Raw genomic sequence first — 26,865 nt, 5'->3', positions numbered from 1 at the left:
GTATTCATGCAATTGTAAATTAAGTTATAAAAAGCTCGGACCTTAACGCTTTTGATCTTTTAAATCTAACCATTTAGCGTCTGAAGCGCAAAGTTTGGAAGACTTGAGCCAAGAAAGAATACAGAGAGGAATTTTTGCGTAGGCCTACGTCCCCTCTTCCAGTCAAATTTGTCTAAAAACCTCAAAAAATGTGGCAAATAGTAAAGAGCTTTTGCTCGCAATTTTAGATTCGTTAAAATAATTTTTCGACCTTAAATCGTGCTGAAAGGCAAAAATTTTGCGCCTTCGGCGCGTAATATGCCGCCTAAGACGCTGTATAAGAAACTGAAGCTTTCAGTAATGCGAAGGAGGGTCTGTGAAGCGACCTCCCAGAAGTATAAGTTATGTGATGCGATAATCCAATAAGCCCCCTGTCGATGTCAAAATATCGTTCCCGCTCTGCTTAAATTACCCCCCCCCCCCACTCTCAGGAAGTGTCCGGAGCCCCTGATCAAAAGTTATAACATTTGCATTAACTTGACATTCACGTGCACTAGTAAGGCATATTGTGTAGAATTCAAAATAAATCATTATAGGCAATTCTAATCGGATTGATCGAAGAACGGCGATAATTGTGCCAAAGTTGACAAGCATTAAAAAGATGTACAGTAAGAGCGAAAAAGACATTTTTAACTCTTCGTGACCATGTGCTATATATTCTTTTTTAATTTGTTTGCAGTACAATAAAGAGATTTAACTTGTCGCAGTATGTCCTTATCATCTGATAATAATATGTCATCTATTTAACTCCACCCTGGTGTTTTCATTCAAATATTGAGTATGACTGTGCAGTGTGCATACCACTCACTTATATGCTTACCGGTACATATCTACTGGCCTTCCAGTACAGCGTAGTCTCCAACTGCAAGCAGTGGTGTCGTTACCGCCACTATAAAGTAAACTTTGGTTGCACCGCATGCTTTCTATTATGTATTAGACGAGCCAATCCTGATTTGACTGCAATCGACATGCGTTGTGGTAGATGTAGTTTAAGGTCAATGTACGCACTGTAGGCAGCAGCATAGATTTATTTGCATACTGGTACAGATTTTTCTCGCGGGCTTGAGCTTGACACATTTGCATTTATAGAGAGAAATGAAAGTAAAAAGATCGCTTTTCGTTTTTTTTTTCCAAAATTCATCAAGGTAATCACGGACCCCCAAGGGGTCCGCGAACCCCAGGTTGGGAACCACTGTAGTAGAGGCTCTTGACGCAGGGCCGGTTATGGAGATTGGCAAAGTGAAGTTTTCCGATTGTTGAAATGTTGTTGCTGTCGATGGAATAATTCCATTCACTAGTTGCCGCTGAATGGAGAGCAGTCCTGAATTGCGTTGCTCAAGCGCACACCCCGAGAGTCAAACCAGTGCCGCGTGATTTCGAGCCGGGCGCGTAACCACTGAGCCAACGGGTCGGACAATCAATGGCAAAACTTTGTCAAACGCTGCAGTAAGATTGTCAAAGTTTTATTTAAAATATTTCGAGGGGGGTAATTGCTTCCTTTGCCAAAACTGCACAACCATCTTCAATCCACCTCAGGAGATTTTTGGTCAAGCGCAACCTATGCCTAATCCACGGTCTGCATTGACACTAAGAGAGGTTAATTCGCAGTTTACAAGTTGAAATATCCCTAGCCTACAAAAGTTACTTTTTTACATCCTTTTTAATGTAAGACAGGCAACTTTTGCTGGATGCGTATATAAGTGGGTTTACTCATTAATTATCTCGATTAAAAGCACTGAACGTGGCAGATTGCTTACAGCAGCGAAAATTTAAGCTATCAACCTTGACTATCACATGTTTCACAACTACGCACAGCTGCCGAGCTTTAGAGAAGTTTTCTCATCCTGAAAATAAGTGTCTCATGTTCTTTGTGAATTCAGGGTCGGATTAAGGTTTTGATGGACCTGGGGCTATATGGTAATCTGAGGCCTATATTTCATTCCCCTCATTGCACCTATCACAATTAAAATGAAATAACAAAAATTATACCCAAACTACCGTATTTACTTATTAAACACATTCAAATGACATGTTTTCTGGATTTAGACAAAGTAAAGAGCTTTACATTTCTTAGCTCTACTCTGCATTGAAAACAAAGTTTTGAAAAAAAATAGACACCGATGATGTTATTACCAGCTCTGGAATGCAACCTTTTCTGGCCCATGGATGAACGCAGTTGATTCTTTACTCTTTTAAGCACTAAAAATGAGCGCTCAGCAATTAGAAATCATCAGACAAAGATACATTCTTAGTAGGCTACAACAGATAGGCGGCCTACGTTAGGAAATGCACTGATAAATCTAAACATTTGAGTTTCTTTCCTGCATTCACTGTTAAAATGGTGTTGTTTTAACAGTGCAGAAAAATGAATCAAATCTTCAGGCAGTAATTCTTCTAGATCATCTGGATAATTGTGAAGCAATGTTTTTGCACTCTCTTCAACGCTTCAGTTAGACATGGTGTTTAATTCTGCCAGAAACGAAAATCTTATTTGAAGACGATCATATGCTGCAATTCGGGATTTCATACACAAAATAATTTGGGCAATGATGAGTCTACTTTGATTGAGTAATTGATTGAATCTTTATCCTCGGACTGGAAAAGCTTCTTGCAGAGCTTAATCCTGGCAGCTTCGCATAGCATACTTGTAGAGGCTTTGAATCATTGACGCAGGCCCGATCACCGAGATTGACAGTGAAGTTTCCGATTGTTGAAGTCTTGTTGCCGGGGAACTATTCCATGCATTAGATGCCGCTGGATGGAGAGCAGTCCTTAACGTGCGTTGCTCAAGCGGACACCCCGAGAATCGAACCAGCGGCGCTTGATCTTGAAGCTTCTTCGTTCCAGAAGTGACGCGCTAACCAATTGAGCTATCGGGGCAATGAATCTGCTCGATGGATCAAGTGTTGTGTCTTCAGATCCACCTCCGCTATCCAAGCATACTTTTCTTCTCTTTTTTCTTGAAATTTCTTCAATATAATGATGACAGACACTTAATACTCTACCCTTTTCTTCGAATTCTTGAAATTGGGATCTTAATGTTTTAACAAAGTCATGTAGACCATGAAGAAAATTTGTTACCTTATTCAAAGTAGTTTTGCTATCCTGCAGCGCCCGACTAGTTTTATGAAACCGTTCCATTATGCACGACCATAACTCAAGTAGCCTAAATTAACGGTTTCAAGTTGTAGAGCACGTTAGGTCTCGCACCCCTCTTGGAAATTAGCTGACGCCCCCTGGGGAGGCGTGCACCTAAGAACCACTGGTTTACACAATTAGCGTTCGTTCTATGATTCTCGTCCTTTATTCTTTAGATCCTGACAATAAGCATGTCAGTTACTCTTAGTAAGTTGTTATCGGTGGGCCTATTTTCTTGGTGGGCCTGGGGCTGCAGCCCCATCAGCCCCCACCTTAATCCGGCCCTGTTTGTGATCGTGAAAGATAAAGTAAAACAGAAATTAGCTGAAAATAAAGCTGGGGCATTAAAAAAGAATGCACACAAACTTTAATACTGAAATAAATTGTATTCCGGAGGAGAATAACGTAGCGATGGGAGCTGGTTAGATCTGGGACTTCCAATCATCGACTTTTGTCATGAAATACCAAGGAAAGCATCTCAAGAAAGGACTTGAACAGAAGGAAAACGTTACATAAATGTTACATTGAATACGTAAGAGACCATGAGCTATAAAAATATTTCCAAAGTTACGTTATTTTCACAAAGTGGAGAGGTTAATGACAGTTTGTTTTGCGATTTTTGTCAGGGAGGCAGAAAACTATGCCCATAACTTTTGAACAAAGACAATAAAAATCGATTTCGCAAACTGTACTTTAACATAAGTTTGACGTACAGTAACTCAAAAGTAGCGCAACAATTGGAATTCTTTCAAAGAGCCACGAGAAAGCTAAAAGTATCCACACCGGCAAGGTCCATTCTTTTTACAACGTCGGCAGACGTTGAATCAATTAAGAAGGAATTTTCAGGCTAGGAAATGGCGGGCCGATAGTTAAACGTGAACTTCATATAAACTGTGATCGAGGCACCAGTATGAGAAATGTGTCAATATTAACGTCTGGTGAAGTTGAAGCAACGTCAAACGTAAATCTTTATATTGCATGAAACTATACGTTTTTTGTAAGTAATAATCCAAACAGCAAAATCTTTCTTTTTTACATTGAAATAAAAATGAAGGATTTTGATGTCTGGAAAGGGAAAATAATTCCAAAAGTTGCCCATCTTTTGGTGCAAGAGTTGAGGGAGATTATCTCCCGGGGTAAAACGAAGACGGTAGAACAATGCATCAATAACACACAAACAATACAGAACAAGCTGGAAAAATAATAATCTTTACTTCTATTTCTACATAGTGTACATGTTTACAATGTTAAAATTTTTGATAAAATGGCAATAAATTAGCTAGGAACTTTTCCTGCAAGCACACAACCTGCCCAACGAATAAAAGCGATGGTGATGGCAGGCTACTTGCTTCCTGCAAAAATTTGTTCATAAAATTTGAAAAGGGTTAAAATAAATTCTATAGCATCCAAAAAATAAACTATATTACAATGCGCAGACGTATCAGTGGGACCAGAATCACTACATTCAACAAGCCTGGTAATTTCACGTACTCTTTGAAGCACGATATGTTGTTTCCACGTCCAAGCACAGATTGCGAGAATCGGAGAACTTGAGAAGACGACGAAGACACTTTGGAGCGATAATAACGAGACAAATTTATGACCATTGCGTCAATTGACGTGGAACTGACGAATATGCAAAGTTTGCAACGGGTTCCACAAATGCGCAACAAACACTCGATGTCAAAACAGCAAACAACTATCAGATTTAAAATGAGCGACTCACTTCGTCATATTTTCATTCCACTACATCACAACTACGCAACATGACGCTTCATATAACAGAGCGCGCAACAGCGCTAGTGACGTCACCATCTGGTGCGAGCAGCGTCGGCGGTGAATCTCAGGACGGAAGGCACTTTAACATGCAGATATCCAATCCATGGACTTCTGTCCAATCCAACCACGAACCAATGAGATGCTACGTTATCTGTCCAATTGTAACCATTCCAGCATTCAGCCAGAGAATTAATTATTACTGTACTTTGAACTTTGTTTGGTAATTACAGAAGAAAAAAGAGGTATAGCAGAGGCGGGAATCAAACCCACGTCAATGTAATGACTACCACCGCCCTAACCCAATGCGCCAAGTCAACCGATGGCAAAGCAAGGATTTAATTTAGCTAGAATTTGCGTTTTTCTTTTATTCTTCCTAGACGCAACCTTGATGACGTCATAAACAGCGTAGCTTCTGATTGGTTCGTGGTTTATTAGAAATCTGCTTGTTAAAGTGCCTACCTCTCATCTCAGGACAGGGGGACTCTAGCTAGCTGGCAAACTTTGTCTTTATACATCGATCCAACGTCTGCATACGTTGAAACGATGCAAACAAAACAAATTTTGCAAACTGGGATAGCTCTACAATTGCAGCAATGTTGCAAAACTACATGGGAAACCCCGTAGATAATAACGCCGTTGCCATAGCAACACACCAATACGATCATTTATAATTTTAAAACACAAGTCTACACAGTCAATAAATCAGTCGTTATTACATTGATTTAACGTATTCAGACGTTGAATCATTGCAAAATATAACAGATTTATAAGCTAGGTACGTTGGGCCTTGCAAGGCAGACAAGACCTGAACCCCACAGAACTGAGCTGACCACACTCATGGCAGGTTTCGACATGACCAGTCATCAAGCGAACTCTCACGTTTGCTCAACGTCGTTAAACGTTGAATTAAAGCGAAATAAACCCAGCTGACGTAGTTCCAACTACATAAATGCATAGACAATATTTTTAGATTTTTAAATTGATGATGTTAAGGCATGAAAAGGTCGTTCAAATTGCATACGGATGTCTGATTGAAAATTTCAGGGGAGAAATTTGGCTATAAAAACGAACAAATTTCATCACGGCATCCATAATGACAAGACTTTGCCGGAAGGGATGCCACAAAATACACTGAGCAATTTTTTTATGTCAATGTTTTGATCACAGTGGGCCCAAACATAAGGCCAAAAAAACAATGCAAATAAATTTGAAATTTGTCCAGCACCGGTGGGAAGACACCAGTTACATCAATTTCACCAACTCATGTCCACTAAAATTTAAAAATAAGATTGTCCCAAACGATGTATGCTTTTCACTTTCACAGAAAACGTCACCATTTGCGCCAATGACGTCATCACACGAAACAATCATCGCAAGACCGATGGAGTAACCGCGGCGTAATAAGCAGACATATCCAAAACGTAGATTTGCTAGCCGAGTCGATATTTCCAAATTATTATGACATCTTTCTGCAAGGGCTAAAGTGAGGATCAACTGCAAATTCAGCAGCTTATGCGGCATAACGCAACGTCGGATAACGTATAAATCACTGAATTTGACCTTGATATCACTTTAGCTCACCTTACAGTACATGGGCTAACGCAGAAAGGTAAATCGAGTTCAATTGCTGCTTTTTATAACGCGCTTCGCTTTATAACCTTTGCAGCAAAGTGATTCGTACTAGACTTGGACGCTGGTAGTGAAATGGCTTTAGGCACACTGATTGTTATAAGGTTGCCTGATTTATTCGGATGCACTGCTTTCAACAGATCAGATTCATCCGTTATATCCGTGACGTCAATGATTTCTTCATCTGCAAAAATATTAACGTAAAATTTATTTAAATTGTAAAAATCAAAATTATGAACTAAAGAGTGCACTAAAAGTGAGAACAATTTAACAATTTTCAACAACTGTTTGCATAGTAGCAACAAACATGCGTCTCAAAATGTTTACAAACATATGATGAGCATGATCATATCATGAGAAAATCCAGAACGAGAATAAACGATTTCATGTGGGAATATTAGTGGAACTTACAAAGTTTTTTTTTGAAAAGTTTATCCAGGTTTACAAACAGTTTGAAGAGACTTTGAACCAGTGACCTTCGCTAAGCCCACTAAGCCAAAAGTGTTCTTTGCAGAGGATATGGCATTCCCAATTTACTTTTTTACTCACTGATGCTCTTAAACTGTTGTTTCATATTACCGGATAGGTCGGTTATTATATTGACATTTTTTAATTATCACTGCAGTGTTTGGAGTGGGACAACCTATCATGGAAATTCAGAAGTAAATCGCTCATACATAGATATCGGCTTACCTTTATCTGAGTCACTGGAAGATTCCGATAATCCGGAAGACCATGCAGAGCCTGTGGAATTCCTTCTGTGTCGGGAACTTTCAAGTTGCATCAAAGTTCGTTTTAACAGCGCATTTCGCTTATGTTGCCGCAGTTTTTCTACGGACATTATTTTTCTTTCATCCTCCAATGTCTAAATAGAGAGAAAAGGCTTTCACAAACCAGATTCAACTCAGAAAGTTGTATGTATTATGGGTGATGAATGATTAATCACAGAAGACTAATCCTAAAACTTTACGTAAAGTATTTGCGATTCAAAGTGTGAGCCACTACAAACATAACACTGCGTTGTAGAGTCAATCAATCGACCAAGCCTCCTTCCTCAGAGTTTTACATCCTGGGCAAATGGTCCCACTCTTCTACGCATTTCACGCAAGAGCAGTCAAGCATTGGAAAACTCAAAGCTAAAAAGGCGGGCATTTGTGTCATACGTTAAAAATGTTTGTAATTTTCTGACATGACTTTACAACATTTAAAGCAATAGCACAACCAGAAACACTAAACCTCCACACAGAGTTACAACAAACACCAAAATACAAGTTTTTCTCGATTTTGGTATTTTCTTGTGGATTTCACAAAACTTCTTGTAAATAAGCGCAAGAGTTGTATTGCAGTAAGGCAAAGGGGTTTGTAAATGACCATCCCCGATTGCTAAAACTCGTGCAACGACCTGTAAAACCCACGTTGGCAAAATTTAAATCAAGTTAAAACAAAGCAAATTTTTGCTTTGTCAGGAAATTGTTTTCTAAAGTACCCAGGCAGCAAATAAGTTATTTTTTACATTTAATGATGGTCTGAAGACGTTAATTTAATGTAAAACTGGAGTAAATGCAAAGTCCGAGTAAATTAACAGCAGTTTTGTGAACACGTTGTTGCTGCTAAGCACAAAAACAATGTTGCAACGCCAAAGTTACCTTTATTAGAGAACAAGCTTGTTTGAGCAAACCCAGCGTTGTGTGACGAGTGGTGTCTTGACGCAGAGGGACAATAGACTTTAAGTTTTCGAGGCAGCTTCGTAAGTGGGCCCGTCTGAGATACAAGGTTCATTGTTCATAGTTTGTGTGACACCAACATCCTTATCTGAAACGTCGGCTGCGTGGCCTAGTGGTGACACGCTTTATCGAAAGAAAGTCGGCTGGAAACCGACAGAATGCTCAGCTGCCTTTGGCAAGACACTTAATATCATTCCTTAAGGTGGACGAGAAAACACCTTCCAATCAATCTAAATCTTCCACCATCGGGAATGAGACAGATTACGGTTGAAATTATGTTAAGCATATTTCTTACACAATGCAAAATATATAATTACAATGTTTCACTACGATTTAAAGCGAATGAATTAGAAGACATTTACTGATGTGTAAATACAGCCTAGTTTAATTACAACTGTGTAATGTTTGTGCAAAAAGGTTGGTCAATCAAATTAAAACAAGATCTTGGCTTTGAAATTGGACTGCTAGTTAAAAGCGGCTGTAGAGGAAAATGTTGTTTTTTATTTTTAGGCTGTATCTAACGTAAAGTTTATAGGCTGTAGGTAAATTGTAGAATGTAAATAGTAATGCAAGGTAAAATATTTAGGCTGTACAATAAAATGTTGTTTTTTAATAGAATACGTTTTTACATTGTATCAACGTTCAAAGATGTTGAACAAAAATTCTTTATCGCTCAGCAGGCATAGAGCGACATTTTGAATCCTTTCCACTTGGCATCAGCTGTGGAGAGGAAACTGACAAATGAATGTCAACTGAGAGAATCATCTCCTCGAATGCAGATAATTACAGAAACAAAGCAAGTGTTCTTGAAGAGAATAAAAGAAAAGAAAATTAAGAGAGAAATCAGCTGTTCTTAGTAAACAAAGAAAAGAGAAGACTCTCTTATTCCTGATTGGTCAATGACCATCCGTTGACTCTTGAAAACCACGCCCCGTTTGCCTTGAGCAAGGAGTGATGTTCAACATTGCACGATTTGCTTCAGCAACAACATTGTAGCCAGTCTAGTAAGATGTCAAATCAACGTCTACAAACAACAAAATTACGCGTCGTGACATATTTTCTGGTAACTTTCGTTGTTATTGGCCTGGGGCGCCAGATACGATAATATTACTTCCTTCAAAAGTTGAACGATTTAAAAGAAACGAAGGAGCACACAAGAGAGAAGAGACCGTCCTGACGTCACGTCAACGTTTGTAAACAATAGTTCAACGAAGAATTTAAGCGCTTGACACACTTTTCAGCTGAGAGTATTTGCAGCAACTGTGCATCGCAGATTTCTGAAGAACAACAAAACCAAATTTGGCACTGAGAGCTCACACGCTAGATTGAAATTCCAACAACATTGCACTGGGAGATTTTCTGGTTTTAGAAAACATTTGAAAGTCGGATTACTACGAGCATTCTGAACTTGTGATGACAGAATAACGCAACATTCTGATTAGAATCCTTCAAGTGGAAACAATAAAACGTGCAAGAGACTTTTTAGATAGTTTAGAGATATTTGTAGCCGAGTTGATTTAACTTGAGAGCTTACTTTTTATAATCTGATCTCATGCACTCTCATTTTGAATTTTTATCTAAGCATTCCACATCTGTGAAAATACTTTGATGACAAAAATTACGCAAGTTAATGGAGGTTGATTTTCTCCACTGCAGAATTACGCTGTTAGTTGCATCTCCCATATTCACGGCTCCTAATCATGTCCTAAAATATATTTTATTATTATGCAAAGCCGAAAGTCGGACGTTTGGGGAAAGCACCACGTAATTTGTGAGAAAACTTATAAAAAATGATATAATACTGTTTTTTTGCACTGATGGTAGGAAATATAAACATGATGATGATGATGAAATCGTTTCAAATTGAGCAGAATAAGAAGCGGGCTGGTATACCAGTTATATTTCAAAGTAACCTAAGTTTCGTGAAACTTGCAATACTCATTGAGGACTGACTAATACTCATTAAGTCGGCAGAACGTTGACGGAGCCTGCTACTAGTTGAATTATATTAAATCGATTTTAATCGCAAATTGTTCGATTTGAACGTATGGTCAGTTTACACACAAACACTCGTTGACAATTGACCAATTCAACGACGAACGGTTTCAACTAGAACTAGTTTGAACTAAAGGTAAAAGGCACAACGTTTGCCGTGTGTTCTACAGACACACCCTAAGAACGATCGCTCGTTTGTGTACAAGCAGCGCCGCCCATAGACTTCCAGCTACTATGATCTTCGCAAATGAGTTTCTTTGGAAAAAAAAACGTTACAATTTAAAAGCCTTAAGTACGATATTCGTCGCGTCGCTTCTACGTCGGCAGACCAAGAAAGAGGTAGATGAACCGTGTTAACTTGCACGCACTCCACTCACGCATCTACACACATACGCAAAACTGAGAAGTCGTCTTATTAACGAGTGAGCTGTGTCATTCTGACGAATGCCTTACGTCGTTTATCAATGCCACTAAATATGGAAAATGCAATGTATTGTTTTTACTGGGTGGTGCATTATGAGATTAGTAGTGCCATGAAATATTTTACGTGCCAGATAAAATGGCGACTGTAATGTTTCTCGGTCACGATCTGACAATGACCCTCTTCATAACGTCCACATGGTCATGCTCGTTGTTCCAGACTTATTCACATTCACTTATCGTGAAATTCAAGCGTGTTTAAGGTTTTCTGTGAAAAATACGACCTAGGAGTTGGCATTGTCTAGCTCCGAAGGTTGTTTTTTTACGAAGATGTTTTTCTTTTGTTTTTTCACTAAACGTTACTTTTTTCCAAATATTTCATTAATATTAGGCTATGGACCACAAAATCTTGTTCAAAATTCAATTATAATCTTGACTTATGGTGGTAAAAGTAGCTTAACACTTGATCAGTGAAAGTAATAAACAACAGTACGGTAACTTGAAGACATGCGGCTTCACACGTAGCGAAATTATTGATGATTTCACATTACAGTAATTTTGACTGAAAGTAGTGACGTGAACATTGCGATATTTTTGCTAACGTTTTAAGGATTTGAGGAACATGTCTTGAAAAGTTTTCAATTTTTTTTTTACTTTTTTCTTGATTGATTTCTGAAAACTTAACACATTGCATTCGCTAGTAGTTAAGCTAACAATTATTCTTAACGATTTTTAGTCTTTTATAAGCAAAACTAAGCATCAATAAAATCGCATGATTGTTTGCTCAAGTAAAAATAATCTGCTGATAAAAATCAAAAAGAATTTTTGATTTGCGGCTGAGCCAAGCCAGCCAAGAAGCTTCATTTGATTTCTGTAAACCTGGCAATTGGAAGACAAGTAAAAACCACCTGCCTGATGGCTTTCTGGTTTGTTAGGACAAAAGTCATTTATATATTTCAATTATATTTATAAAAATGTTCTTTAATGGAAAATTGATGTATAAATCATGTTTGTGGACAGCATTGTGAGACACAATGGTTGTGCCAAGTAAACACAAAAGAAAATTTGTTAAAAATTTAAGGCTTTTCAAGAAACCTAAACGCATAGGTAATAAAAGACGTCTCCGAGACAATAGCGTTCTACTCAAGAGGCAGGGGCACGCTTCGACTCATTGTTCTGGAAAGAAACAATTGAACTCTCCTTAAAGTCATTCACTTCAGTTTACACTGCCTTCAATGTCCAACCAAGGATGCATTCTGCAGTGTCTGCGGGCACTTCGAAAACGAGAGAGGATCCAAAAGAATTTTTTGTTTCTTTATTAAAAATATTGATCGAGAGAAGAGTATCAGCTGAGTGAGAGAAAAAATGTGCGAAGTTCTCTCTTTTATGTGACCGCAAAGCCACACAGTGTTCACGTGGAAGCCATGTGACACAAGATGGCGAACAACAAGTGACGATTTCAAAATGAGCGCTGGGAGGCAAAATTCGTTGATTTCAAGGACCCTGAGCATTAGCGGGAGGCGAAATGTAATTGGATTATTCAAATTCAAAGCAGCACAAATTACCTGTTCTTCTCAAGTTCGTTGTGAGAGGTCCTGAAAAAAAAGCAAAATCGTAAGATTTCACGAATTACTATTTTTAAGTCAAAACAACAACAATTGAAAAGCTGATAAATCTTGATTTGTCACTGTAATAGATTTGAAAATACAAAAAGTTATCTTAAACAAATAAAAAATTGATCTTTGAAATATAAACAACCTTAATTGCCAACACAAAAACCATTTTTACGCGCCACATTTATTATGCCAAACGTATTCGTTTTGATTTAAAGCTACCTGGAATTAATTGGACGTTTGCAAGAGAAAGTTAAATGGTTCACTATATCTGAATTAGTCTAACCAACATTGAGTTTATATTATTGTAGGTTTGATAAATGAAAATCTCCAAGAGCGCGTTTCGCTTAAGTGAGCAACAATAAAATCACAACGACAAAGCGGAAGTGGCAAACAACAGGTATATATCAAAAATATACGTTGTGATGTCATATGCTTTACTTCAGACCAAATACATACGGTAAGTCGTGTAAAAAAACGACAATGCAGGTACGTTGAACGGAGGTAGGTCAACCCCTGCTACTACTTAGTATGCTCCCTATCCGTTGTATTTGTGATGTTGTATGATTTGCATTGTATGTCGTACTTTGATTATGATCAAAAAACGAAATGAAATTTGAAGTGACCGATAGAGACTATAACGAGAACAAAAAGCTTTAACAATCATGCATGGTGAAAAGAATCAAAGCAGCCTAGGCAGCTTTCCTGCTACAACCCTATTTAGGTCAAGTGATCAAGTTGAGTACATAAATTTTATAAAAAATCTGAAAGAAAGCTGTATAAACAATCCGAAATTGATATCTTCGAGCGTATTCAGCGACAAAACAGAACTTAACCAGTGAAAAATATTTTGTGCTCTGCCCAGAACGAACGGCTTCAACAGTCGGTGATCTTTTTGTGAAAATGGAAGTAAAAAAAAACTATTGTGTTGGAGGTTATAGTAGAAGGGTAGATTAGAAATATTATTTTAAACCAGGCAAGATCGTAGATTAATAATAATATTCTCGAAAATATTTCACAATAGTGTCTGCAATGTCCAAACCAGATTAACCAACAAAATCTATGAGTTTGCTGCATAAAAAGTAAGACATACAGTAAGATCTTAGACACCTGCAACGTAACAATACTATAGAACTCCGCTCCTTGATTTGAATACAAAAGTACACCTTCGAAAGTCAGGTTGGTTCCTCATAGCAGCCTACGCAATGCCCTACAATTACCACAGTGGCGCAATCACTTGGTTACGACAGCTAAGCAAACTAATGCGTGGGTAAATACACAGAAACGGCCATCACATGGTTTCGCCAACACAACTGGCACGCACATGAAAGCTATATTTAAGACCCTTTGGTTTTACACCAAAGAAATTTCAAGCAGCTTTTACTGTATGTGTTTCATATATCAAACTCATGAAGAGCAAACGGCATTGTACTGCTCGAGAAACCAGTTTTGTACGATCTAAAACAGCTCGAATTATTACGAAACAATCTAGGACTGATACAAACTCGACATCCACTTTGTTTTATCATAAGCTGGAAAATTATTACGAATGGTGCAATATCAATAGAATAGTACAACCAAATGTAGTAAAAATAAATCTGCAACAGAAGTTGTTAAAAATCTCATAATTTTCTAACCAAGACACACAACACAACAAATTTCTTTAGTTTTGTTAAATAAATACGCAGTTTGTGTGATGTGCTCAATGCTCCCATCAACAAAATATTCATTTTGTTGGTTGTGAGTGCTATTTTACAGTGTCACAATAAAACTCATTGTGAAATGAAATTATTGACGATGGAAGTAATTAAATTTTCCATGAGTCTGGAAACCGATGCTGAACAACAAACAAAGTCTTTTCTATGCAAAGTTGCATTTGCGCACAACAATGGACTTTATAATTGACAGTTCATATTTGTAATACTCTCAATATTAAATCAGCAGTCTGTCAAAAACACCGAAGTAAAAGACAATTTTTTTCCTGAGTAGAACATTTATCAACGTTCTTTCAACGAAAATATATCCTACGGCGCCGAGAACAAACAGCATATTGCAACAGCGCTCTGACACGCGATGCTGTTATTAATAAACGAACTTCTAGAAACACACCCAAAGTGACAATGGTCGATCAGTTCTCATGCCGCGTAATTCCAACATCAGCTGTTGTAGCAGATATGCTTGTCTGTAGAGCTACGACGCAAAAACCAATACGTAATGCACAATAGAGCACATTATGGACACGTTTTCATACATCAATACCATACGTCATACTCACACAAAGCAGTGCATGTGTGACGATTAAATGAATTAAGCTTTTAGAGCTAATAGGCGATAATGTAACCTCAAGTTTAAGAGCACTCTTCGTCATCGCAATAAACGAACAACAATTGCTGAGATTATATGGTAAAGATGACACATCGGCAGTTTAGAAAATAAACAGTGAACAATGAAGTCGTAAAGTCGTTAGTTACAAACTGCTACAGGCTTAGACTTTTCAAGACAAGAGAAACACTTTGATTCAGCATTTATCACAAGAGGATCTTTTCCATGGCAAGAGCAAAACGGTTACACAAGTACATTCGTTCAAACTGACCCCATTCTATGTGCAAACCTATACTACTATACTAAGCAATGCCATAGAAATCACTCCATTTTCGCATTTGAAAGTCTAACGACAATAGAACAAATTAAACAACACAAAAGGACTTATTGGAGATGAAGTGGCTTAAAGATGTCGAAGCAACAACAGTTCATTGATGAAACTCCTATTTTTGGATCAAAGGCAAAGCTACCTGAACCTTTGTCCCAAACAGGAAATTAAGTGATTTTTTACATAGAAAAAATGACTGACTGGCGGGCTGGGGAATTATTCAGATAAAAATGTGATCGTTGTGAGGTGAAAGCAGATGGCACGGTTACTACTGGTCGGATTACACTAAAGCTAAAAAGTCTCAACATATAAACCCAATGAATTCGATGATAATTACAAAAAACAAACTGAAAATCTACCTTACTGACTCATGATAAAAAAGAAGAAAATACGAGGAAAGATCTTTGAATGAGCATATACGCGATGAATCATTGGGCGAGCACGCAGTGACAGAGATGTTACGGACATGTACCCATATATACCATCTCTTAACAAATCATTTAGTTCAACGAAATGTCACGTTATCTAAATTGCAACGTCACCACGAATTGTCCCATGCAACATGTCATAGTGACACTGAAACTGAACATTATAAATTTTGATAAGAAACTACGAATAATACGTGTATTTCTCATTAGCAGTAAGGCAAGTGGATTGACTGTTCTGACTCGGTGTGGTGAACAAGTTGCGTAAATATTTCTAAAAGATGATGAAGAGGGAATGGGGAGATATTGCTGGATTTATGCTTACGGTAGAAAAATATTGGAAGAAAAGAACCCTCAAAGAGGAAGTGGTGCAAGAGTGAATTAAAAAGAACAAACAAAACATATATTTATTGGTGTTCGGCTCATGCAAAACCGATAACCAGCTTCGATAGATTGTGAACATTTTTATCCTTGGACTGGGAAAGACTCTTTTCGAGGTTAATCCCGACAGTTTCGCATACTTGTGTTGTAGAGGCTTTCAACCAGACAACCACTAACGCAGGCTAGGTCACCGAGGCTGACACGGTGAAGCTTCCCATTGTTCATGAAGTGTTGCTGCTTATTCCACACGTTGGGTACAACTGCCCCTAACCTGAATTGCTCAAGGCCTCACGTGCACAGTGCACACTTCGAGAATACCACAACACATAAACCTATTGAAACATCACTTACACACATAATTCAAAACAGGAATGCGTCTGGGCGCGCGATTTCACTCAGCAATTGTGAATGTGATACATGCAACGACTTCATGCACCAAGAATTTCTAATGGAATGCGGAAGCTTGTGCTTCCGAAAAAATTAATGACTCAAGGTTATTACCCAAACTAAGCTAGACCAGCTTTCATGTAAACTTCGGCGGCACATCGTTTCTATTTGAACATGCATGCAAAACCATCTATGTTAAGACAAGATTGTCCACAGCGCGCCAGCCGCCGTGTAGGTGGAGAAATGATATGCTGCGCCACAGCGTTAACGTCATAAAGAATAGAGTACCGATGACGACTTCCTGGCTTTTAAGACTATAAACACGCATGGTGCTGGCTGGGTGGAAGCACACTATCAGAAAAGTTGCATGCTGTCACACGTTGTGGCACCGTCTCTAAGCGTCATGTTAACAACATTATGGCCACTTCGTAAAGCTAGAAGTCGGCCTTTTCACTGACAAGAGGCTTGATACCTTTCAATCAGTTGCTAACTAGAGATGTGGAGTCAATGTAAAATGATCGACAAGCTGGCCTTCAATGAGTGTTTAAAGACAATTTTCTTTTGTTTCATTGTTTACCATGAAGGGAAGTTATTGCTCCATAATGGAAATTGTTATTTCAACCAGAGCTCATAAAACAGCTTGAAACAAACTTTCAGTGCTTGCAAAGCAATTACAACTAGCATCAAGCTGTTTTGAAAGCATCAGAATCGCAAAAGGTTTGCACACCAATGCATTTCACAATCATTATCTCCTTAGCATTACAAAACCATGACAAATCGTACAGCAAAAGATGAGTATATATGAACAGCCCAATTATTTAATTATTGGTGAACAACTGCAGTGATCATACGATATGACCTCCATGAATAAAATTAAATGCTACCCAAGCTCTACCAAACCCAGATGGAAGGTTTGAAATGCATACGATACAACACCATGCACAAACTCTCATTGGATTGTTGCATCCATTGGTTGGGTCTGCTACTATTTGGTGAGTCCGATTCGGTGAGTCTGATTCGGTGAGTTCCTAACCTCTAACCCTTAACCCTAAAACGGCAATGATAATTAGGCTACGGTACCCAATAATTAAAAAAAAAAATTAAAAAAATCACTGAATAGGGATCGGACTCACCAAATCGGACTCACCGAAACGGACCATTCCGCCATTGGTTATGTTTAGATAAGGAAATCAATGACAAGTTATCACACTGCAGTTTATCAATGTTTGTAAGAGTACCTTCTCCGCATTAAACTTGCTTCATTCTCTAACAGCACTGCTAAAAAAGCGTTGCGTAAATAAAGAAGTTTGTCTGCATACCATCTGGGCGAGTCCAGACAAGCCTAGAAGCTGTGTAAAAGTTCAACAACCAACTATTTAAATCTACTAAGTAGCAAACCATGGCCTTCAGCAAAGTTCTCAAATGTAGTAAATATTCCAATTACTACACAGTACAGAGACATAGAAAAAATACAAAACCATCCCAGAAATGCATACAAGTAACAAACAAAGCATTCTCTATGTGGAATTAATAATGAAGATGATCAAATATACAAGAAACAAACTAAAAAAAAAACATTTTTAACTGACAAGAAAACTGATAGCCTATTTCACATGAAAAATGTACAACAACGATTTGCAATATAAAACTTGTCAGCTTTTTTACAGAGAAGGTAAAAAACAAAATAACCTAAAATCTTGGATAGCTTACTGATAAGACAATGCAGACAAAATATGTTACCTCGTTAAAGTATTATTAGCTTTTATTGGTAACATGCAAGTTACCTATTTTGGTTTCTTCTGATAACTTTCATCTTTGTTCTAAGTGGTTCCGAACCAGTTTGAAAAGCGGGTGCAGCATAGCCATGTTCTCTATCTGTTGAAAACCAAAGTTTTTTTTCAAATACTTTCTAATTCCATATATACATACTGTATTATATTGGTTTTAGGCAGTATTAAAATCTGATATTTGGTTACATATAAAACCCAAGAACTCAAATATTATTCATACCTGCAAAAACCATACCAATCTCACAAAACATTAATATCTCCTTCAAACATCAGTTGTTTATATGATTCTCACCTCGAGCTCTCCTGTCTTGGTTTTCAAGATATTCAGCTGCTTGCAAAAGAAGTTCTATGTCGTTTCCTTTTATTGTTGACTGGAACATTGTGACAAAAGGACAAAAAAATCGAAACTTAGAATTTAATTATCAGCATATGCATTCACTGAAATACAATTTTCAAATTCTTTTATATAATGAAAAACTTGCACTTATACACAAATTAGAAACTAGAAACAAAAAGCATAAGCTGTAAAAGTAGAGATGTTCAAAGTTCAGTTCAGTTTATTTTTTGTTTTTTGGCGAAAAAGAAAGACACAAAAAGCAAAAACACAATAAACACAAATAATTCGCACAACAAGGATGGCAGCGAAAGACCAAAAGATCACCAAAGTCAGCTGCCACCCAAACATTTAAACAAAAGACCCAAAATTAAGAACATTAACACATATATAATATAGCACAATACCAGCACTTTACATAATACATTAACAATGGAATAACACAGGGCAACATAAAAAAAAAACTGTGTAGAGAAATAAGCGGATGATACGTTTCAGGAGTGATCATTGTACAAATTCTTTAATAAACATCTATATTTAAATTTAAAAACATTATAAGACTTTTCTTTTATTTCTTTTGGTACTTGATTCCATAGTTTCACTCCATTAAAACATAGCATCTTCTTACCAGAGTTTGACGTTGTAGAAGGCAAATATAAATCATTCTTTTGGTTCTGACGGGTTTTATGATGGTGAATTTCGTTTACAAAAATAAAGCAGCCAGCAAAGGCCCGGGGCAGCATTTTGTGCACATATTTGTACATAAATTTTGCAGTTTCTAATTTAATAATATCGGCAATTCTGAGCACATTAAATTGGTGATAAAGAACAGTTGTATTTGTTGACCTCGGCAAAAATAAGCAGGATCGAATGAACTTGTTTTGTAACACTTGTAGTGGAGCAAGCAATGTAGAGTTTGCTCTTCCCCAATTTATAATCGAGTATTGGATCTTGGATTGAAACAAAGCATAATATAAAGTTTGTAATATTGTTAAAGGGGCAATGTATCTCAGCTTAAATGCTATGCCGCAGACCTTTGCAAGCTGCTTTCTAAGATTAATAATTGTGTAATGTGTGTATATATGCAATATGCATATACCTTTATACCACATAAAAGTGGTTAAAAAATAAGGTACATGACTAGATGCATGTATCAGCTATGAAACTGCCAGAAGCTTGTAAAGTGGAAGTAAGCATGCAACAGACATGATACGCCATATCCAGAACCCAGTAGAAGAGATATAAATAGGGAAAAATTAACAGCAAAAACAATGAGTACAAGCAAGAAAACATAACAAAGAAGTAAACACCACTTTCTAAATTTTTTTGATGCTGCTTTTGTTTGTTAGACAATTTGGGATCTTGCCAGGACTAACGTTGACAGCATCTTCAATTTCAATCAACTGGCAGGTTTTTTTGGAGTCCTCCTTGTTGGCCAAACACAATTAGTTTAACTTGCAGGGGAGCGGACTTTACTCCAGACACCAGGTTTGCCCTCAATGTTGCTGAAAAGTTATTTAATTAATAACGTAAAATTTTTATAAATTTTTTATCAGAAAGAAACCACTGTCAACTAAATAATATTGAATTGCAATTAAATAGAAAAACGGAGGTTTACATGACATTAAAGATCCTAATAAAGACCTGTATGATATGACGTATAAAGTTCAAATAAATGATGTTTAAGATCTTATTCAGATAATGTCATTTCTGTATCACATAGACAAAAAGCAATTGCAATGGATTACAATGATGCAACTGCTGGCATTTTCAATAAATACCATATGAGACATTTTTTTATATCTACCGGTAAATACCACTAAAAAAAAAATTAAGAGCTTCTCAACATATTTAGGTCATCGGGATGTGATAAGTGATGTGCTTCCTCTTTTAAATTGTTACCGTACATTAAATTTTTGCACATGGAGATCAAAAAACCTTGTATCATGCAATGGCTTATAAAAAGAACAAGATATGATTAAGTGAGTTACTGTTCTCCACATTCACAAATAACACTCTTCATTAAACCTGAATGCTACAGTTTCAAACCAAAAGGACAGACAAAATGATTCCTGTCAGTTCAGCAAAATGATTCCTGTCAGTTCAGTCTATACAAGTCCAAAGACCTAAATTCTCAGATGGAAACATACTGCATAACCATGCTTCTCGGCATGTCTCCAGATACCAATTGTTTGATTAAAAACTCATCAGAAGCTGTCAGGTAATCTTGTGCAACTTACAAAAATGACTTTTTTAATTTTATTCAATCTATTTATGTCATCCCAGAAATGGTTTCATATATGACAGCAGTGAATGCTCAATTACGGTATGGCAAAATTACACAGAAATTCAGTTTGAGTTGGCCAAAGGCATCCAGTGACAGTTTGCAGGAAACTGTGTTGCCGTGTTAAAAAGAAAGTTTGTGCATGTGTGGTAAAACATAAAACAACTTTTCATATTTGTTTTCAATACCATTTTAAAGACACTTTAGCCTATCCTCAATTGAGACTAACTAGAGAATTGGAAGAGATAATCACATGCTAAAGCAGCACCATTAATTTTATGTCATGACAGAAAAAAAAATGTCCAATTGATTCCGATATAAACTACAAAGGTTTAAAATATATTAGACAGTTAGACACTTTAGACATGTTGATTCTTTAGATAAATTGATTCTTGTAATATTGTAACTGTTATAATACAGTACAAAGCCCTCATGTGGAAAACCACTCCATAGGCCTCATATTAGGCTCTATTTGCAGAAGGCAGGCTAGTTAAAGCAAAACCGTTTGGTGGTGGAGTGTAAAGCTCTTAAATCAATAAAGCTCCATGTCATAATAAATTCAACAGTTCACAAGTCGTCGTCGTGTGAGCCTCTAGGGACGAGGGTCTGTCCTTTTACCAGTCCAAATTCACGATGTTTCCGGACTACACTGGAAGTTTACAAGTAACAGAACATCTCCAGCTTATATCAAGATGTGATTACCAACATCCAATTTTAGAAAAATTCTTAATACAATATTTAATTGGAAGTTTATCGATCCAGGCTTTGGAGCTTGTGTACAAGTCTCCACTCTGGTCATGAATGCTATGATGTGATATACGATAAAGATTGAAGTTGACCAAGACATATAGGGTGAAATGTATGAACAGTAAAGCAAAGGTAAAGTAGTTAAACTATACTTTTTGTTGATTCCAATGTATGAGATTGTGGTATTTTTGACCAGGGCAGAGACTTGTACAACAGCTTCCAGGCGTCCACGTGGCAGTTGAATATTTTGTTTGACGCCAATCTTCATGTCCACCTTCGAGCATGCCTTTCAGTGTCCTGCCAAAGACACAGCCACATGCTCTTGAGCAGTGGTGAACTGTCGCTATTTTGAGTATCGTACCAGGGCTCTCGCCACTCAGCTATGCAGCATGGATTAAATGGCACAAGAATGGGATATAAGATTCAAGCTGTAATAATGTAAGGTGCAGACTTTCTTTCATGCTGTGATGCGGTAAAAGATTGAATGTCACAAGAATCCAAGATATCTGAGGTAAGCTTAACTCCATACAAATGTACCACCTAATATAGCTTAACTGCCAATGGCCCATAAGCTGTATCAACTGATACACTAACGGCATTTTATCTGCTTATCATGCTAACGTGCTGAGACAATGCACAAAAGTCGATGTAAGTTTTAAAACAGCTTCAAAACAGATACTTTACTTATCAAACAAAAATACTTCAATAGCTTAGTAGATTGGAAAAACCTAGAACATCACACAACTAAGGCGAAAGAGAAAATTGAATTGAGTCCTGTCTTTGTCATGAGTTACCAAGGGGGGTGGGGGGGACTTATATACCAGTCCCAGGTATACAAGTCCCCCCCACCCCCGTTGGTTACTCATGACAAAGACAGGACTCAATGGACATGGCTCTGTCACCTTAGTTGTGTGATGTTCTAGGCATTACCTAGTAGATTAGGATGGCACTGACTAGTAGACCGTATGGTCATTTTGTTGTCCCCATGTCAGTATGGGAACTTGTGCTACTTTTGCAGTGTACCGTACTGTATAATAGGCGATACAACTTGCATATTTCAACCATGTACGGTTCCTGTTTCTGGCAAATCAACCATTGATTCATTGTTGTTTGTTGTATCCAGGCTTACACCCGGTGGTTGAAGATTTATATTAAGTGGATGGGAAGGCAAGGAAGCCAATCTTCATGTCCACCTTCAGGCATGCCTTTAGGTGTCCTGCCAAAGCCCAAAGACACAGCTGCATGCTTTTGAGCGGTGTCGAACCGGCACCCTTTCGATTGCCGTTCCAGGGCTCTCACCACTCGGCTATGCAGCCGATACAATTGATTCATTGATTAATGGTAACTCAAGCAATAGGAGTGAGTGAAGACTCATGAAATATTTGCCAGTTAATGCTTTGCACAACATATCCATAAGTATGTCCATCATTTTTCAATATGACAAAACAAGTAGTTTGAATAGCTAAGTAGTTTTTCTGAATAAATTTATGAAATTGTTCAAAAATAAAAAGAGATCTTCACGCCAAAAATCTAAAGCTACAAGTCGCAGTCCAACAGTAACATACAATTGAGCCCTAATTTTACAAAAAAAAAAATCAACTTTCTACCTAACAAATTGAAAAACTGCCTGAACCGTCTCTACTCTCTACGAGTTTCTGCAGAAATGCATCCATAAAAACCCTCAAGTGATAAAAAACATTTCATTTTCAAATCTTGATTCGCAATTCGCAAACCACAATTTCTGTTGTGGTTCCCTGATGAGCCTTTTTCTTCGGAGTGAATACCAAACAAAGAAACCTAGTGACGAGAGGCGAACGCACCAATCAGAGTGCAGGATTTAAGTCAGCGATGGTTCCATGTGATGCACACATGGACTTTTTGCTGACGCGGTTGCTGATAGAAACAAGGCCACTCAGGAAAGTAAATTTTAGATTAAATTTTCGCTCTTTTTTTTGGGTCTAGTTTGGTAAAAGCAAAATATATAATGCATGAGTTTTTCTACGCTATGAGTGCAATAATCAAACATCTGTATGCAATCGGTTTGTTGACAGCAAAAAATTTGTTTTAAAATTTAAAGGAGCTATGGCCCAACAAAAATTTATAAAATTTTAACTGTCAATAGAGAGAGAGCAACCCTTTTATTTCGTCTGTTCCGAAAATAATATGGTACAATTATACACAATACGAATAAAATAGCACCATAGCAATCTACATACCACAACAGGCAGGAAGCAGAGAAAGACTGTAGCCTATGGCCTATCAGTCATCGAGTCAGCTGCTTCCCTGTTCTTAATGTGACAAATGTCAAGCATCGGCAAGTTACGTTGAAACAAGATAGGCTGATGTTCGGTAAAATTGCAAAAAATGAATTCATGTGCTGCTGCGATCCTCAAGAGAAGTCCTGTAGTTATATTCAAATACAAACTTTACTTCTGGTCAGTGGCGTAGCTAGGGGGGGGGGGGGAGGGGGGGTGGACCGCCCCGGGCGGCACGTCTGGGGGGCGGCACTTTCAAACAGGACGTTTTGTTTTTTTGTTGATAATGCAAAAGTACACGGAAAATAAAAGCAAACAGAATGGCAACGTTCAAAACAGTGGCGTAGCCAAGGGGGAGGAGGGTTTGGGGGTAACATTCGTAACAACCCCCCCTTTGGGGAGGTAGACAAGCACCTTCACGTGGTCCCTCCCGTCAGTAACATACAAAATTATACAAAATACGTATGCGAAACGAAGCTTGTCAAACAAGAGCTAATGAGACTGTGCAGCGCAGGGTGGGTAGGAAAATGCCCTTTTCAGGGCACGGCAGTGCTCGCACTGTCGAAAAGTACCGACGACCCACCGTACTGCAGCTGAACACCGAGGGCATCACGGCCAGCAAGCTCAACATCATCGAGCACCTGGCCACCAAGCATCAAGCCCTCATCATCCTCCTCCAGGAGACTCACTGTACATCTGTGGATAAGTTGGTAATAACCAACTTCACACTCGCAGGCGCAACCTGCAGCAGGAAACACGGCCTCGCCACGTTTGTCCATGACCGGCTGAGCTGGTCCTTGGTTGACCAATCCCAAGCTCAATCGGAGATCGAGTGGCTTTGTGTAGATGTAGCAGGCTACAACATCGTCAATGTCTACAAGCCCCCACCTTCGCGGATAACATCAACAGCCATCCCAGTGTTCCCCCACCCCAGCCTCTACGCTGGCGATTTTAACTGCCACCACACTGACTGGGGGTACAACTCCATCAACAACGACGGAGATAGTCTGGCCGCTTGGGCAACCAACAACAACCTCGCCCTCTTATACGATCCTAAGGGCGCACCGAGCTTCCACTCCGGTCGTTGGAACACTGGCACGAACCCAGACCTGGCTTTCGCAAGTGATGACCCCGATGATCGCCAGCCGGACAGACGTGTGTTAGAGAAGTTCCCAAGGTCTCAACACCGACCCTCGCTAATCACGGCCCCCTTGCTTGCCACACCTATTCCGAGCAAGCCTGTCAAGCGATAGAACTTCAGAAAGGCCGATTGGGAATACTACAGCTTCCTCACAAACGAAGCTACGCAGTACCTCCCATCCCCACACACCATCAAAGTGGATGAAGCCTACCAGGACTTCTGTGATGCAATCATATCTGCGGCAAAAGACTCCATCCCGCGAGGTCGACGGAAAAACTACATACCTTGCTGGGATGTGGAGTGCGACAGGCTTTACCGCGACTTCCTCCATTCCCCCCAGGGTACCGCCACCACCAACTCAGCAACAGCCCTGCTGGCAAGATTGGATTCAAAGAGGAAGAAGCGCTGGACAGAAGCCATAGACTCAATCGACTTCACGCACTCCAGCCGCACAGCTTGGAGTACACTCAACAACCTCACTGGCAGATCACGTGCCTCTCGTCGCCAATGCCCCATTTCAGCAAATGCCATCGCCTCACAACTTGTGAAAAATGGAGTGCACAGAACGAGAGACCGTGAATCAGACAAGTCCGTCCTCAAGGAAATGACGGACCTCTGGAAGGTCCCAACACCTGTCGAGGGCAACATCTCTGGTGAGTTTACCCCAGAAGAATTTGCCTCCGCCCTCCAGCACCTAAAGCCAGGCAAATCCCCGGGCCTTGACCACTTATGCCCGGAACTAATACTCCAAGCTGCCCCCTCTATGAGGTCCTGGTTAAAAGAATTCCTTTCCTGCTGCTTGCGTCACCTGCGCATCCCAAGAATCTGGAGAAGAGCCCTAGTGGTTGCAGTCCCAAAGCCGAAGAAGCCCCCAGGGGATCCGAAGAGCTATCGTCCCATCTCTCTGCTCTGTATCCCCTTCAAGATACTCGAAAGACTTATCTACGCCCGTGTCGAACCGATAATAGACCCTCAGCTCCCTCGGGAACAAGCCGGCTTTCGCCACGGAAGATCAACTGTAGACCAGGTCACTCTGATGACCCAAGACATCGAGGACAGCTTCTCGGCAAAAAAGAAGGCTGGCGCCGTGTTTGTCGATCTCACGGCTGCCTACGACACTGTATGGCACAGCGGCCTTACCTGCAAACTACTCCGTCTCCTTCCTGACAGGCACATGGTCCATATGATTATGGAACTTGTGCAAAACCGCAGCTTTACCCTTTCCACAGACTACGTCGACTCAGGAACGGCGTCCCACAGGGCTCTCTCCTGGCTCCCCTCCTCTTTAACACTTACATCTATGACCTGTCTGACACCATCTCCAGGAAGTATGCTTATGCAGACGATCTGGCTCTCCTGCATCCAGCCGGAGATTGGCAGTCAATGGAGAGGAACCTAAGCCAGGACATGTCAACTATATCAACATATCTCCAGAAATGGAAGCTACAGCTCAGCAAGGCAAAGACAGTGTCGGCGGCCTTCCACCTAAACAACAAGGAAGCAAAACGTGAGATCAACATTACCACCGATGACGAACACCTCCCCTACTGCGCCGAACCCACCTACCTCGGCGTAACCCTGGACAGGTCACTCACGTACCGACGACACCTGGAGTCACTGCGCAAAAAACTATCTGCGCGCGTTGCACTTTTGAGGCGGCTGGCGGGTTCCGGTTGGGGAGCTGATGCGAAAACCCTTCGCACAGCTACCTTGGCCCTTGTCCATTCTACCGCTGAGTACTGCGCACCAGTGTGGTGCCGCAGCTCTCACACCCGCCACATTGACACCGCTATCAATGACGCACTACGCACTGTGACTGGATACCTGCGTCCCACTCCAACGGACTGCCTTCCCATCCTTGCAGGCATCCAACCTGCTGAGCTTCGCCGTAAAGGAGCCATGATTTCCCTTGCTCGTCGCGCACTGGACCCCGACCACCTCCTCCACAGTACATTCCAGCGCCTACCTGGAGGACAGCAGCGACTGAAATCAAGACGCCCATTTGTGCCCGCCGCACGACTGCTTCTGAACAACGTTGAAGATCTTGGAATAAGTGCGGCACACTGGACGAACTACACATAGAACATGGAGTGGCAAAACAACACCTCCCGACTCCGTGATTTCCTACCCGACG

The 26,865-nt window shown here is 39.4% G+C and overlaps 1 protein-coding gene across 1 annotated transcript; it reads right to left on the bottom strand.

Moving 5' to 3' along the window:
• Nucleotides 1-3,351: 3,351 nt before the first annotated feature.
• On the bottom strand, nt 3,352-22,004 carry LOC145766213 (max dimerization protein 1-like). The gene is made up of 6 exons (XM_082577880.1): nt 18,263-22,004; nt 17,965-18,055; nt 12,290-12,319; nt 8,232-8,346; nt 7,279-7,450; nt 3,352-6,769 (listed from the first exon to the last, which is right to left on the bottom strand). The coding sequence occupies exons 1-6, from the start codon at nt 18,348-18,350 to the stop codon at nt 6,591-6,593; spliced, it is 675 nt and encodes a 224-aa protein (XP_082434006.1). The 5' UTR covers nt 18,351-22,004; the 3' UTR covers nt 3,352-6,590.
• Nucleotides 22,005-26,865: the final 4,861 nt, after the last annotated feature.

Source organism: Aplidium turbinatum, chromosome 3 (genome assembly GCF_918807975.1).
Source record: "Aplidium turbinatum chromosome 3, kaAplTurb1.1, whole genome shotgun sequence".
Classification (NCBI taxonomy): Eukaryota; Metazoa; Chordata; class Ascidiacea; order Aplousobranchia; family Polyclinidae; genus Aplidium; species Aplidium turbinatum.
Note: the sequence above shows the minus strand (reverse complement) of the source record. Positions and strands in the feature narration are given on the sequence as shown.